This window comes from Aureobasidium namibiae (assembly GCF_000721765.1).
Source record: "Aureobasidium namibiae CBS 147.97 unplaced genomic scaffold scaffold_29, whole genome shotgun sequence".
Lineage (NCBI taxonomy): Eukaryota > Fungi > Ascomycota > Dothideomycetes > Dothideales > Saccotheciaceae > Aureobasidium > Aureobasidium namibiae.
Genome location: NW_013581180.1, coordinates 6,741 through 22,593, shown reverse-complemented (window position 1 = coordinate 22,593; position 15,853 = coordinate 6,741). Strand labels below are relative to the sequence as shown.

General features: G+C 51.2%; 5 protein-coding genes across 5 annotated transcripts; 3 read left to right on the top strand and 2 right to left on the bottom strand.

The window, feature by feature from the left end:
• Positions 1 to 231: 231 nt before the first annotated feature.
• M436DRAFT_76912 (histidine acid phosphatase-like protein) lies at positions 232 to 1,670 on the bottom strand (the record flags this gene model as incomplete). The annotated part of the gene is made up of 2 exons (XM_013567162.1): positions 232 to 1,368; positions 1,422 to 1,670. 2 exons carry the CDS (start codon positions 1,668 to 1,670, stop codon positions 232 to 234), a joined length of 1,386 nt encoding a protein of 461 aa, XP_013422616.1.
• A 2,205-nt stretch (positions 1,671 to 3,875) lies between these two features.
• On the top strand, positions 3,876 to 4,949 carry M436DRAFT_58482 (uncharacterized protein; the record flags this gene model as incomplete). Its single annotated transcript, XM_013567132.1, has 3 exons — positions 3,876 to 4,141; positions 4,190 to 4,711; positions 4,772 to 4,949. 3 exons carry the CDS (start codon positions 3,876 to 3,878, stop codon positions 4,947 to 4,949), a joined length of 966 nt encoding a protein of 321 aa, XP_013422586.1.
• A 91-nt stretch (positions 4,950 to 5,040) lies between these two features.
• On the bottom strand, positions 5,041 to 7,036 carry M436DRAFT_68139 (uncharacterized protein; the record flags this gene model as incomplete). Its single annotated transcript, XM_013567156.1, has 2 exons — positions 5,041 to 5,139; positions 5,192 to 7,036. 2 exons carry the CDS (start codon positions 7,034 to 7,036, stop codon positions 5,041 to 5,043), a joined length of 1,944 nt encoding a protein of 647 aa, XP_013422610.1.
• Positions 7,037 to 8,731: 1,695 nt separating this feature from the next.
• On the top strand, positions 8,732 to 10,621 carry M436DRAFT_76909 (uncharacterized protein; the record flags this gene model as incomplete). Its single annotated transcript, XM_013567161.1, has 1 exon — positions 8,732 to 10,621. One exon carries the CDS (start codon positions 8,732 to 8,734, stop codon positions 10,619 to 10,621), a length of 1,890 nt encoding a protein of 629 aa, XP_013422615.1.
• A 1,152-nt stretch (positions 10,622 to 11,773) lies between these two features.
• Positions 11,774 to 12,742, top strand: M436DRAFT_68137 (uncharacterized protein; the record flags this gene model as incomplete). Its single annotated transcript, XM_013567155.1, has 3 exons — positions 11,774 to 11,796; positions 12,091 to 12,388; positions 12,449 to 12,742. 3 exons carry the CDS (start codon positions 11,774 to 11,776, stop codon positions 12,740 to 12,742), a joined length of 615 nt encoding a protein of 204 aa, XP_013422609.1.
• Positions 12,743 to 15,853: the final 3,111 nt, after the last annotated feature.

Genomic DNA, 15,853 nt, shown 5'->3' with positions numbered 1-15,853 from the left:
TGAATAGGATGGGTTATGAAGGACTGTTGTTATCGAGTACAATACCACAGAAAACAGAAAACACGAAACATTAATGTTCTCATCGTGGGAAGTGCTATGCCACGTTATTGGAGATGATCACGACTGCACGGAACTCGTATACAATGATTTAAACAGAGTACAACATACGTTCAACAGGCGTCGAGTGCCCATATACATGCAAATAGATGTCCCACGTGTAACCTGTCGGATCTATTCATCATGCTTCTTTCCCTTCTTATCGCACAGCTTGTGGAAATCCTTGTGCTTCTTTGCTCCCTCACCAATAAACTCTCTGAACTCGTCGAATGGGCAACTCGCACCAGGCCCACTCTGACACTGGGGGATAGGTCTAGGCGCTGTGTTTGCGATAAATCGCACGTAATCTCCCGGACCGGAGTTGCCGTCTGCATCGACAGCGCCACCACGGTCACAGGTCATCTTTTCCATGCCAACGTGACCAAGGAAGGGGATCAAGTCGGACATGCGCCAGGCCCGGGTCCAGTTGATGTGATCCGTGGGAAACTGCTCACCGGCATCGGACGAAGAACCAAAGAGACCGATAGCGGTAGCGATGAAAGGAGGGACTTCGCGGTGGGTGAAGGAGAGGAAAAAGCGTTGTTTATCAGGCCAGCCACCGCTAGGTGTGTCATGCTTGTCGATATGAGCGAAGAGCTGGGATTGAGCTTCCAACCAAGGGAAGCCGAGGTAGGGAGACAAAGGATTCAAGGGCCCGACCATGTGAGCATACTTGAGATCCCAGTGATATTCGTAGGCCATCCATTCAGCGTCGGTGAAGACGGCGCACATCGGGGAGCGCTTGCCGAGGATGGCGCTTTCGTAGCCGCAGATTGATTGCATGCCTACAACATCCTTGGGACTGAGCTTGAAAGGTGTGAAAGGCGCAAGACGGACAGATACTCTGGAGCCGTACATCTTGATGAACCTGTACTGCTCTTTTGTACCAGGTTCCTTGTTGAAATTATCGCACAGCTTGTGCGGGACAAGTGACTCCATGGATCCATTGTCGTTTTCAAAGATACGCACAACCTCGATGTTCTCGTGGTGCGGGAAGCCTTTGGTGAAATTTGTAGCCGTGTCAAAAGTCCTGCTCTTCTTGTCTGCCAATATCCTCGTTGTGTACGGGGCCAAGTCTGGGTATCGTTCGACGAGATGTTTTCCAACTTTCTCGGCGTCGCGTGCGCCCGAGGGTGTGAGTTCTTCGAGTTTGTCTTCGAGGATGGGCGATTCCCATTTGCCCATGAATGCGAGCGGCCCTGACCAGCCGTCTCTGTGCTTCTCGAGTTTGAAGAGGAACGGCTTGATGTATTCTTCGTATTCGTCATCGTTCTAGATAGCAAGTGTCAGTTGAGTGGTGCCACGGTCTTTGACCATGGACTTACTGCGTAGATGGCTCCGTGCCTCACGATGTACGACGCTGCGGTGACATTGCAGCCAACCGGCGCTGTGTGCTCGAGTCCAAATCCAATTGCGTCAAAGTATGGCGACGTGCCCGGAAGGTGGAGCAACGGGTCGAATTTGTAGCCCTGCGAGTGGTCCTGCACTTCGATTGGCGTCTGTTGTTCTATATGTGACGAGAAACGCGCGGGCAGCGCAAGAGCCGGCGTAGCGAGTAACAATATGGCGAACATGGCATATGAGACAGACAATCCACAGGTCCCACAAGACGACGGTGACATGCGCCGTAAAGTTGTTTAAAGATCGTTGTAAGATTGTGTGACGTTATAGTAAGTGGATAGAAGTTTCGTAAACGCGATTCCTTCGCGACGTTCCATTCTCTTACCCTTAATCCGGAAGTGGATACCCAATTTGAGCACCCCGCAGTATGCTTGGCATCGTCATGTTGCCGTGGGATAGTAATCTGTTGCTATCATCATCCCTGAGAATCTCGAAGACCTTCTGGCGGGTCAGCACGTTTGTCAATCAACAACCAGCCGACGCTTGTTGCACCCTTCGGCTATGCTGCGAGCCGTACCTCCAGATTTCACGTGTATTCTAAAAGTCATCGGCCCCAGCTAACGACGATCCAGCCTGGTATGAACAGAACCGCTCGAACGATGAACGTGTGGACGACTAACAGACCAAAGCACTACATGCCGGCGGCGGAGGATCAAATGTGAGCTTGACTTGATACATCATGTCAGTGCTGTCGCTCAGCTTTCTAGGTGATGGCGGCCGTCCAGCATGTCGAATGTGCACGAAGCGGCATATACAGTGCGACAGATTAGAACCGGAGCGGAAATTTGTTGTGTACACGCCCGATCCTGCCTCGAGCCAATTGGCACAACAAGCTGGAGACTTGAACGCGAATGCAGATCCCAGATCCAGCGAGCCCCTCAGTAAATCTCCTCAATGAAACGATTGCTGGCCTCTATCATCATTACATTGAGCACCTTGCGGCTTGGTATGATCTTTGTGAGCACAATCGCCCATTCGAGTCTCTGGTTCCGGTCCGGGCTCTGGATTGTCCTGTTGTGTTCAACGCCATCATTGCCTTTTCAGCTCAACACAAATCATTGCACGATCAGACGTACGAAACCTGCAGTATGTTGTATCACAGCGCCTGTGTCAAGGGACTACTCAGCGGACTCGGCAAATTCGACCCAAGTATGCGAGAAGACTACTTGGTGGCAGCTTGTCTGTTACGCTCTTATGAAATCCTGAAAAGTATACCACCTTGATCCGGCGCATTGGGACTCCATCTGACCGTGCGATAGCGGACTCTAGGCAAGAGCAGCGGCACCTCTTGGGCGCTTGCCGATTCTCCTCAAACGAGGAGATTGATATGAGCACGGTAGGCTTACTCCAGGCAGGAGCATGGAACTACCTGTGGGAAGAGATCACGGTTGCTTTGGAATGTCAACGGCCAGTACGTATAAATCTTCATATCGACGTCACAGCTGCAATGTCGGAACCAGAAAGCATGCACGCCAACACCATCACTTACATATTGGCGCGTGTGATCAATCATTGCTTTGCTGGAGATGCCACGAGCCCTGGTCGATTCGATGACGAGTGGATGGAGTTGAACGATAATCTCAATTTCTGGTATGAAAACCTACCGCCCAGCTACATGCTATACTCGCGAGCACCGAGAGCAGGAAACCGATTCCCATCCGAGTGGTATCTACGACCATGGCATAGTGAGTTCCAAACCTTGACGTTGTAGCCCATCTGCTAAATCTCATGTAGTTGCCGCTGTACAGTACTATCTGACGGCCAAGACATTGTTGTCGCTTCCCAATCCAAGCATGGAGCTCGATCACACACTTGTCGAAAGACTGTGCGGCATAGCGTACACGAATGAGAACAAAGCTGCAAGAGTCAATGCTTTTGGGCCCATGGCATTCTGTAAGTCAACGTCCCGGATGGAAGGTGAAAGCTAATCTGTGACCTGTCGCAGGCGGAAGATATCTCAGGTCTGCCCTCCAACGAGAAAGTCTTAGGGGTCTTCTACTTGGTCGTAGTCTAGAGATTGGCTGGCCCGTCCATCGAATTGTGGATGACCTGGAAGCATTCTGGAGCCGATCGGATTAGTGCTTCGACATCCACTTCCACATTGAGTTAGCGTAAGCGAAACGTTCACAGTGGAGATCTCGCCGCCCGAATCCACGCTTACCTCTGAGGCTAGCGTTGGAAAACGTTCGTATGCACTCTTTACAGGGACACATGAACAGAATTGCCTATAAGAATGCTTGGGTACCATACATTTCTTTAGTCGCCAAAGGCTTCAGCTCAACCATCCTTCATCCCCTGGTTATCCTCCCTAACACGAATCATCAAAGATGTTGTCGAAATACATACCAAAAGCCAGACCAGGTACCACGACCCGCTACATGCGTTTTGGTGGAAAGTCTTCTTCGCGCCGCAACTTGTCCTCATCACCTGTCACTGTTCATATCACCTCACAAGAGATCGCGGCAAGGAAGTTGGGCTGGCACAACCTTGAGATGGCAACTCGTGCATTGCACCGTGACGGTCTCGTCGTACTGCAAGATGTAATTGAGCACTCAAAGCTCGACGCTCTCAACAGTACCATGATCAGAGATGCGTACAAGCTTCAAGCTCTTGGTGATGATGGACCGTTCAATTACAACAAAGGGTTTGCTGCTTCCAATTAGGTAGAAGCTAACATCTAACAACCGACCAGCAACATCCAGCAAGATCCTCCAATGACTCGAGCTCATTGTTACCCTTCTATCTTTCTCAATCCTCTCGCCACTCAGGTCACCACTTCCGTGCTCGGTCCAAAGCCTCGCTTGACATTCGTGTCTGGCAACAGTGCACTTCCGCCTATGAATGGAATCGAGCCGCAGTCACAGCCGGTCCACACTGATGCGGACTTCGATCATCCTGAATCTCCCTTTGCTGTGGTCGTCAACGTTCCTCTGATTGACATGGACGTTGAGAATGGCAGTACAGAAGTATGGCTAGGCACTCATAACACCACGTCTCTAGCGGCACACGAAGGCAAACAAGGCGATAGAGCCAGCGATCGGATTGCCAAACATTTGCTCGAGCAACGCAGACAAGAGCGAGCACCATGCCAACCGTACGTAAAGAAAGGCTCGATTGTGATTCGCGACCTGAGACTTTGGCATGCCGGAAAGCCGAACTTCAGCAACGATGTAAGGGTCATGCTTGCCATGATCCATTTCGCCCCTTGGTATCGGTATGTGCTATTGCGACCAAAGTCGCCCCTTTCCAACAGCAATACTGACGCGTTGTGTAGTAATGCGATGACCGTCGAATTTTCTGAAGATCTAACACCTCTGTTGGATCACGAAGGAGCTGATCTACAGATTCAGCGAACCCTCGTGTCCGAACAAACGATCTTGGATGGGTATCTTAGTCGCGGATATGGCAACTCATATGACTTTAACCAGAAATCACGCCTCGAGGATTTCTGAGTGCGAGGAGGGTCAGGCAAATAATCTTATGGAACACGGCAACATAGATGGGTGGATGAGATGTATACAGCAAATGCAAAGCTGCCATACTTCACGGAGCTTCAATACCCGCATTCTTGACAGCACTCAGTAGGGCAATCATGAACTTGTTCCTGCGAGATGCCCGCAATGACTCGTTCGAGAAATTCGACTGGTCAGAAATCAGTGGTAATCTTGGAACTCAATAGCAATTGTGCACTTACCTTGTGTCTGATCTCAATCATAAGATCGAGATGATCCAGGTTGCCGATACCGACGACCTCGACATCAATGCCTGATTGATAGTCTCGCGCGTTGTCTGAGGCCTGAACAAACTCTTCCAGCTCGACACGCAGAGCCTTGATGTCAGCAGATGTAGTTGCTGCAGAGACGCCGAGGGTGATACGCTCTTTCATGGCTTTGCTGCGAGATACGTTCTCAATCCAGAGAGTGTTGGCGACTGCGTGAGAAATCTGAACGGTCTTGTCGTTGTCCACACGACGGAACACACTGTACATTAGTGAGATATGTTCAACGATCAGCTCAGTCTTGTCAATGTCGACGCGATCGCCGACATCACAGGGATGCTTCACGAAGAGGAAGATGCAGCAACCCAGAAACTCCGTAACTGTACCACCGATAGCGAATGCGAGACCAGTCAGAACAGACCAGAGTTGAGCGGTCTTGGTGGCGAGGGTCTTGCTAAAGAACGCAGCGTAGATGAATGCGATGGCGACGAATACAACAACAACAAGCATACGGTCAAGTACCTCGATGGCTTGACTGATATCATGCATACTCGAAGCTCTGTTCTTGCGTTCCAGGCCGACCTCCATGACAAGCATGGTCATTTCGTCCAAACTAACATCTCCGTTGCAATCTTTGTCAAGAGCATTGAAGATCTCATCAGCCTCTTCAGCTTGACTGGGTCCAAGTACGTCGCGGATATCCTGCACGAGAAGCACGTCTTTACCTTCTGGAACAAAACTCAGCCAAAGACGACGTGCCAGAGCTTTCGACGCGCGACGAGTCTCAAGTGCTCCGATAACGATCGAATGTGCTGAGTTGGGATTGAACAGAGTCTTGCCTGAGATCTCGGATGCGATGTTGCCGAAAGCGGATGTGACCTTGTCTCTTGCACGACCAATATCGTTGATGACGGTGGTGCGGATACCTGCTTGACCGAGCTTCTTCTTGATGCCCGAAGTATCAGGATCGAAGATGTCGTAGTCAAGGTCCGCAAACTCGCGCGAGAATGGTGCAGAGAGCTGTCGCGAGGCGTCGTACATCATGTCCAGAATGCTGATGAGTCTCTTCGAGTCCTTGATCTTTCTATCGTATTGTTTACGGTGGTAGTTGATGCTGATAAGCTGTACAAAGAACTTCTCGGCCAAGAAGACAGCAGCAACTGCGATGGTGGCAAGACAGACAGTATGAAGTGTAACCACCCACTTGTCGCCGCAGTGGCCTTGATCGAAAGAGCAGATCACAGGTACTGTCGCCCAATTGACGATGGAGGAGAAGAACAAGCTCAGAGGAATCTCGAGGGCCAAGAGCACGAGCGAGTACTTTCTGATACCCGTACTGACGAGACCACATGCAGCTTGGAAGACGACAGGCAATGCTTTGGCTAGTAATTTGCAGACCCACAAGCCGATCCACACGGTTTCCAGCCAGATGAACAGTCCAAGGAATCGTATATTGCCTGCTCTTGCATGTTTGTAGATTGTGTCGAATAATGCAAGAGGGATGACCAGAAGCGTTGCGATTGGCAAAACGTACAGCGCATATCGCGTGATGATAGAAAAGCTGTGAACCTTTTTGATCAGGTTGCCGATCCTTGTAAGGGTGTCGTCTGTACTCTTGGCATGAGAGGCAGGTGACTCCAACTGGTCTAAAGATGAGGTCGTCCTACGGCGGCCCTGGAGCTTGATCGTTGGACGTTGCTTAGGAGAATCTGGTAAGTCGATGGCGGTAGTGGTGACGGTTACGTCATGTTTGGGCTTGTTGTCGGTAGCGCCATATGTCAGTACTTCGACAGGTACGATCGCTTCGTCGCTGGCCATCATGTTGACGGTTCTACCAACAGATAAGGAAGAGAGAGAGAGAGGCCCGCGTGGAAGCGGATCGTCTTGATAATGAGAAGCAAGAATTAAGACGGAATAGTGGGCTGTGCCGATATGACCAGGATGATGGGAGAGCAGAGAATATAACTTCAGGACGCTTAAAATTTGTGTCTGGCGCCCTCCACTCTTCACGCTTTCAGATAGCACTTGCCGTCTCTGGTCGTGTGTCAGCTCTTACTCGAAGAGGAGATTGATCCAGATGTGTACTTGGACAACATTCTTCCCATTCCAGCTGGACAGCCCTGATCTCGATATGATTTGTTCTTCTCTTCTATGTGCAAGCAGTGTCAATGATATGCAAGCGAAGTGTGTCAAGTATCATTCTCCTGCATGTACCTCAGCTAGAGCTGAGCTCACGTGGTGACCATGCGAGACGATTGAGCACCAGACCAATCAACAAGTTTAGATGGTGCTTTTCCCAAACTTGCCAGCCGATGTGAGCTACGTGGTACGTACCTGACCGAATCGGTCAGCTCCGATTAGAGCTTCGGTCATGCCTCCAGCGATATGCTTAAATCCTGAGCATACTTGTCGCAAGCTGAAAAGCTGCATGCAAGCAACAAAAGTGTCTTGAGCGGAGGACTATTCCGCATCCATGAGGTGCGCTCGGAACGGCCGACTTAGTTGCGAGCATGTCCTGGCAGCATGTGGAGGTGTTCTCTAGTCGGATAGGCAGGCGACTGATGGCGATCGTATTTGGGCATGCCACCACAGAGCGGAGCGAGAGAACGCTGATGTTCATCTCCCGCTTGTCCCTGGAACCATCGGCTTACCGTACGCTTCAGCTGCTCCAGCTGCTCCAGCTACTCAAGACTGCATGGGATGGACTGCTCGTGATGCGCGCAGTTCATGCAAGATGGAAGTCTGGAGCAGGGCAGCACATGAAAGATGTCGAGATCCCCAGAGGTGGGGAGCCGAGTGCGGCTCAGGTCCAAAGGTGCCCGAGCTTCGCTAGGAAACGCAAGCTCGGAGGAGCTTCTTTCTGCATTTGCGATCATCGCGTGGGGGAGTCTACCTGAGAAGCAAACTGCCTCCACAAACTGCCGCGGGTAGATGTTCTCAGACCGCCAGGGCGCCGATGGTTCTGCGGTCAAAAGGAAAAGAAATCAGATGTGGGAGGTGCGGGTTCCGTAATCGCCAAGCGCTTGGCCAATGCGCCACACTTGACTGTGCTCCAGCCTTTGCGCCACGCTTACACTTTCTTGTGCGTTTCAGCTTCCTGAAACTTCTCTGGGCGCAGCTGAACATGGCCCGTGGATCTAGATACTCTCTGACTTCCAGCATATGCACTATACTCGGCCTGTCCGACGCTTGTTTCCTTCGAACAACCTTGCGAGATCTGTTCCTTGCCGCCTTCATTTATGCTTCCACACACCCTTGCAACATGTCGAAACTGACCACGACCCGCATGCATGCTTGAACTGAACCCTACCTTAGCTCGAGAGTTATCGACAACGGCTCGAACGACCTTCGACGCAGCTGTACCACGCGTGACAGGATTTGGAAAATGGCCCTTAGGTGCTTGACGCAGCTTCTACGCTACATGTGCTTGACTGTGTTCGTCTGATCTGAAGATAAATCAACGCATTGCTCACGCATCGGCATTGAACGTCCCATCACTTCTCCTGTTTTCCGACCATGTCTACCAGCAAGGAAACACCACAAGTCCATACAGTTTCGCTCGACAGTGAAGAGCGCGCCTTCGGTGATCCTCAATGGAGGACTGGACTGAAAGCTCGATTCCCTTGGACAGGTTTTATCGCACTGTTCACCATCATTCTCTGTGCAAACAGTTCGCTCATTGTCCTCCTTTTCTCCGATGGGAAGAGGCAAAGGCACTGGGCAGAGAAAGTCGGACCCAGCGTTCTGCTGTCTGCATTCAATGGCATTGCGAACATCTGCTTTGGAGTTGCAATTGCAAACGGCGTCGCCATCACCTGGTGGCGGAAGGCGCTCAAGGGTGCTACCATCAAGGAACTCCACCGGTCCTGGCAATTCAGCTCGAGTATCAAGGACGTTGTGCTCTGCGGCAAATACTTCAACTTCATCGCCCTAGCGGCCCTCGCTGCGAAGCTTACCATCATCGATGGCATCCTGTTACAGAAGGCTGCAGGCACGCGACTCGGCGATGACCCGGTCCGTTCAATCAGGGCTGACATGTTCGTGAACGATACAATGCCCTTCACAGCGAACATCAATGACAGATCCGGCGAAGTCGGGGACTTGATCGACTGGTTCGGCACAGAGGTGGACGTCTGGTCGCGAAATGCGGGCATCTTCCAAAACAGCTACGTTGGTTGTAACGGGATATGTCTGCTTGATGTAAGCGGCACCGGCTTTGGTGTCGATTGTCAGACCGAGGAGATTGCGATCGACTATGGTTCAGTTGTGGCGCAAGAGGCCATTGAGGTAGCTCTTGCCAATGACACTTCGACTGTCAATGTTACCGCCGAGCGTGCCCTCTTCGATGTTACTTTCGGAACTCTCTACGGAAATGGCGACTACTCGAGAATCGTGATGAACATTACGTTCACCGACACCACAGCCAAAGAAGGCGATCCCAGTAGCTGTCCAGGAACACTCATTCGACACAGTTGCACACTCCGACCTGCAATTATTCGGTACCCTGTGACCATAGAGGACAGTACCCACACCTCCGCGAAAACCACTGTCGCCAATATGTACCTTGGTTACAATACCACTTCCTATGGCGGACAACTCTATTATACGGAGGATGGAGGCGCGACGAGCTTCCGAGACGACGCCGACCGCTCCCTCTCTACGAATGTCTCAGCGTACGATCGCAGTGCGCATCAGCTCCACAACTACTCTCTCGTCGCCTACAAAGATATTCTCGAAGATTTAACCCTGGCCGGAAGTTCCTTGACCGTGATAGGTGGCCTGGCTTCAGTCTTCGATCGTTACTTGAAAGGTTCAAGCACTATGCATTTCGATGGTATACATGGTGGCTTCGTCCTCAACCAAACCGGCTTGGCCAGTGTGCAGCCATTCAAAGCCCCATATAACACTTCTGCTGCTGGTTGTGGTTACCAGTACGAAGATCCCCTAGACCACATCTTACGTCGCATAAATCTGTTGATGTTCACGTTGTCTGTCGATCCCTTCTTCGATAATCCGAACAACGATTTTTCCGCGAATCTAACCCAGATGTTCGCCAAAGAGTACAGCCAAAGCATACACTACAAGACGAATCATGGCTTCATGTATGGGGCTCTAGCATCAATTCTCTTCTGTGTCCTCTGCGTCCTTCCCAGTTACTGGGGTTACTGGCAGCTGGGCCGCGACGTCACTCTCGGACCTTTCGAGATCGCCAACGCTTTCCGCGCTCCCATCCTCGATCATCCCGCTGTCGCCAATGCTGGTGTCAAAGAGCTTATCAGAGAAGTCGGTCAAAGAGAAGTCAAGTATGGAGCGATGGTTCACAACGATACATCCGGTCGCTTGGCTATCGCGGAGCCTGAAGCTGTACGGAGGGTACACCCACGAATCAATGATCGAAGCATGTGAGCTTACCGAAAAGTCAACATCGCGAAACCAAGTCATGGCGGACTTGTAGGGTGATGCAATCTTGTTTTCGAAGCCATGCGAATTGGACTGCAGCGTGATCGGCTAACTTTACCGAGACCGGCGATGATTCGAATAGGAACTAGAGCGTCGACTCAATTGCTCACATGTATATTACCTTTTTGTTCACCTTCGAGGATTAAGGCCAAACGGCGCATCTCGGCTGGCGGCTATGCGACTTTTATAGACAAAAATAGCACGTACGAGTGTCATTTCTGTATGCGGGCTATTAGTAAGACATCCGACGTAGTGGCGGAAATAAGCTTCGCGCTTAGGGAATAACCCTTAGAGAATTCGGTCATAGTATCGTGTTAGGTATAATGATTTGTAATCTGCTAGTGCTAAACTCTAAACAGTACGTAGTTAGTTAAGTTTCCGCCTATTTCGTCATTATTCTTATAATTAAGAATAATGTTAAAGAACTATATATAATGACTCTTTCAATAGTTAATAAGTATAGCTATTCTAACGCTTAAGTTATTATCCTTAAGAACGTTAATTACTACGGCTAGCATTTTACTATTAAAGTAGATAGTTCTAAGGGTAAATAGATTATTAATAATCCTACTATCGTATTAACTTTCTACTAATTGTAACTAGGTCGCTAGATCCGTATCTAAGGCGTTATAAAGGCACTTATAGCTTCTAAATGTGCTACCGATTTCCTTAAGAGACCTACTAGATTAAAAGCTACTACCCTTATATTAAAGCGTAGCATAGTCCTAACGGATATAGCGACTCTAAAACAAAACTTATAGGAGGTAAAGAAGAAGGGTGAGGCGTAGCTAGACTATGTCGCTCCTGTTACGGTTCTGCCTACGCTCCGAGTCGAACCGTAGACCTTTAGGACTGGCGGAGATAAGCCTACCTTATCTCCAGCGTGGCCAAAGCTCCCACGCAGCTTATCCGCGACTCGGAGCTCGCGCTCCTCTTACTTCTACCGTACGATAGCTTGTGTATCAAATTGACTGTTAAACTCGCCACGACCGTGTCATTCTATCGTACCAACCCCTTACAGGCCAGGCCTATGAATTGATACGCGCCGCGCGCAATACCCCAACTTCGACCAGCAAGAGCTTGTTAACTTGGCTTAAGATGAGCACCTACAACACCGCCACGTAAGGCGAGGCAACCTAAGACCCCCCTCCGATCAACAGCGATAGATCCAGCTTGATCAACCGCGAACAGCTGGTTCGCAAGAACCCTCTCGGCCGCGGCCGCGCCACCGCCGACCACCAGATATCCGAGCAGTCTGTCATGAACGGACGTACTCGTTCCCAGTCTCGCGGCGCTCCTACAACCACGTTCCAGGCGCGCCCTCGTATCCCTTGCCACTCTAATCAGAGCACCCCTACTTTGGGCGGAACCTAGTCCCAGTCTCAGACCGTGTTCCGTAAGACCCCCGTCACCAGTACGAAGACCTATGACGCCGACGCCGACGAGCTCGGTGACAGCATCTACGACAATGTTGACACAACCAGCAGAAATACCAACCGCCGCGATTCCATTGAGAATGTTTCTCGTGACATTCCTCCCAGCCGACGCTCTCGTAATCGCTCCGCCTCGTCTGGCGACAGCCGCCTCGGCCACACCCTATACGACATCACCTACGGTCAGAGTGTTGACCTAAACCGATTCCTCGAACAACTCCTGCACCGAGAATCAGACCTCGACTTCAGCACATCCGGCGAAGATGACTTCGTCGCCCAAGTAACCGCCAACCCCGCAGGCTGGCATGCTGCTGTCGTCGCTCTCTAGAACGAACATCAGAACCAGGAGAATTTGAGCCGCCAACTCCGCTCCGACCTGGAGAAGCTGCGCGCCGACCACGATAATGTCACTTCTCGCGCCGAAGGCTTTCTCTCTCAGACTGACGAATATCGCTACGATTTGGAAACGGCCCAGGAAAACATTGCAGAGCTTAATGGCAAGATCGAAAGACGCGACGAACGAATCACCCAATGGAAGGACGCCTACAACCGTCGCTCCGATGACCTTAAAGGCCGGCTCAAAGTCCAGGAGGACCGAGTCCGGGCCTTAAACGAGCAGAACCTTCAACTTTAGAAGCAGGCCCAGAAACAAACGGCCGATGACAGAGGTCGTCCTGTCTAGCGCTCTTAACGCACTGCCCACTCGCCTAGAGGACCACCATCTAGCTCCTCCTCGTCCTCTCGCTCTCGCTCTCGCTCTCGTCGCCACTCCCGCCGCCGCGACCGCCGTAACCACTCGCCAGGCCCGAGACCGTCTAAGGTGCCCACTATGGCCACTAACGCCACAACCTTGTTACACGGCATTCGCATTAGGGATCCCCCCGAGTTCGCCAACGACGGCAAGGTCGACTTTAGCGAATGGGAGATCAAGATGAGAATGAAAGTCACCAACTCGGGTGAATTTGATGGCAAACCTCCCGCTGTGGCCCTACAATACATCCTCTCGAGAACCCAGAAGGGCCCGTTTAAGCGCCTTTAGGTCCGCATTCCAGGCACAGGCTTGGCTGGTGACAACGTCTTCCGCGATGCCGAAGAGTGTCTTAACCAACTCTCTAAGTGGTACGGCGATCGCCACCTCCGCGCTACTGCCTACACCGACCTCATGCAGCTTAGGCAGGGCAAGAACGAGACCTTCGCAGACTTCTACGCCAAGTTCGAGGAGAAGATGGCCTACGTCCCCATGCCCGAGGAGCTGCAGGCCCAACAGATCAAAGACAAGTTGAACAACAGGTATAGTTCAAAGATCGATGACGGCACTCGTTATCCCCGTCTCCGCGACATGCTTGACCGCGCCTACGACCTAGACGCCTCGTTCGCCAGAAACGACACTCTCCGCCGCAACGGTGATGCCAACGACCGTGGTGGCAAGGGCGGTCGCAAGGACGACAAAGGCAAGGGCTCTGGCTCTGGCTCTGGCTCTGGCTCTGGATCTGGCTCTGGAGATGGCAAGCCCGACAAGAAGGTCCCTCGCCTTTCGAAGGAAGTCTAAGCCGGCCTGCGTAAGGAAGGCAAGTGCTTCAACTGCAGAGCTCATGGCCACACCTGGCAGAACTGCCCTGATCCTCCTAGCAAGCCAGTCAATATCAACGCTGCGGAGACCTCCACCACTGACGCCGCCGACCCTGTCGACACTCCCGCCGAGTAGGGAAAAGCTTAGGCCCTGTTAAAAGTCGCCAACAGGAGCCCTCATCTGAGAGTGATGAAGGATCTAAGAAGAGAAGGAGGAAAACACCTACGGGAGATCTAAATGTACCAGTAGATGAAGACCAGCTCAGCGGTAGGCCGTTCCTACTACACTGCGGTCTTTCTAGCCACAAGAATGATACTCCCTCGTTGACCACCTCTCAAGTCTTATATGATCCTGGAGCTAATGCCTCCTTCATTCACCCCTCTTATGCGCACCTCTTTACTACCGTTACTTTGAAGAAACCCCGTCGTGGCCGCCTTGCCAACGGGCAAATACACCAGACCCCTATCACCGAAGTTGCTCGCGTCTAGATGACAGTCGGCCACCATCGAGAGCAGGTGGATTGCTATGTTTTCGATACTAGTCGCCGAGACATGATCCTAGGCGTTCCCTGGATGGAAAAGCACAACGCCGCTGTAGACTGGTCTACTAGGACTATGTCTTTCAGCTCCTAGCATTGCCGGGAGTATTGTCTCGAAGGTGGACGCAACCTTGTGGTCCCTTGCGCTAATACTTCAAATGAATCCGACTTCTCGATTGCCGAGGTGTCTGCTAAAGAATACTTGGAGCTGCTCTCTAAGGGACAGGAAGCTTACGCCTTCGCGTACGTCAGCGGGTACGAACAACAAATCGTTAAGACCACTCACGCTTATGGCATCATAAGCGAGGACGGCACATGGCGGGAAGCTACTAAGACTGACCCTTTGGTTGACGTGTCAAACCTCTCACAAGAGAGCCTCGCAGAATACTTTGATATTACTACTATATCACAATCTGATATCGACAAGTTCATAAACAAGACGCACACCGATCCCTTAGACAAATTGCCCGTAGAGTACGCCGCCTATTTAGACGTCTTCTTACGGCAAGCGGCGGACACCCTACCTGAACACCGGCCCCAGGACCACTCTATTGACCTCCAGCCAGGAGCTTAACCACCGTATTTCCGCCCTCGGGGTATGTCCAAGGATAAACTGCTTGCGACTAAGAAGTATCTGGACGAAAACCTAGCTAAGGGATTCATTAGACCGTCATCCTCGCCTGCTACTGCCCCGGTTTTGCTCGTTCGCAAACCAGGCGGAGGACTGCGCTTTTATGTGGATTATCGAGGACTTAATGAGCTCACTATTAAGAATCGCTACCCGATTCCCTTGATTCGAGAAACCCTGGATAAGCTGGCTAAGGCCAGGTATTTCACCAAATTCGATATCATAGCCGCTTTTAACAATATGCGCATCAAACAAGGAGACGAGTAGAAAACTGCCTTCAACACCCGTTACGGCCAATACGAGTACTTAGTGATGCCTTTCGGGCTCTACAACGCCCCTAGCACGTTCTAGTCATATATTAACGCTACCTTGCACGACTACTTGGATGACTTCTGTACGGGCTATTTGGATGACATCCTGATTTTCAGTAAAACCCTCCAGGAGCATAGGGAACATGTCAAAAAGGTGTTAGAACGTTTACGCCAGGCCAAGCTGTACGCCGACATCGACAAATCCGAATTCGAGGTGACCTCCACCAAATACCTCGGGCTGATCGTGTCCACCGACGGCTTGTCTATGGATCCGGCGAAAGTAGAGGCCATGCAAGAATGGCCAACCCCTAGGAACTTAAAGGATATTTAAGGGTTTCTTAGGTTTGTAAACTTTTATAGGCGCTTTATTGGCGACTACTCCGAAGTGGCACGCCCTCTCACCGACATGACCAAAGGGCAGAAGGACCAACTTGGGAGGAAAGGGCCCTTGTCCTTAAACGACTAGGCCTTAGCGGCGTTCAAGACCCTTAAGCGCAAGTTCACTAAAGCCCCGATACTGGCACACTTCGACTTCGACAAAGAGGTCGTTCTTAAGACCGACGCGTCAGACTACGTTACCGCAGCAGTCCTCTCTCAATAGCACGACCATCCCTCTAGGCAAGGCAAGCTCCTAAGGCCGGTTGCATACATGTCTAAGAAGATGAACCCAGCCGAGTGTAACTACCAAATTCACAACA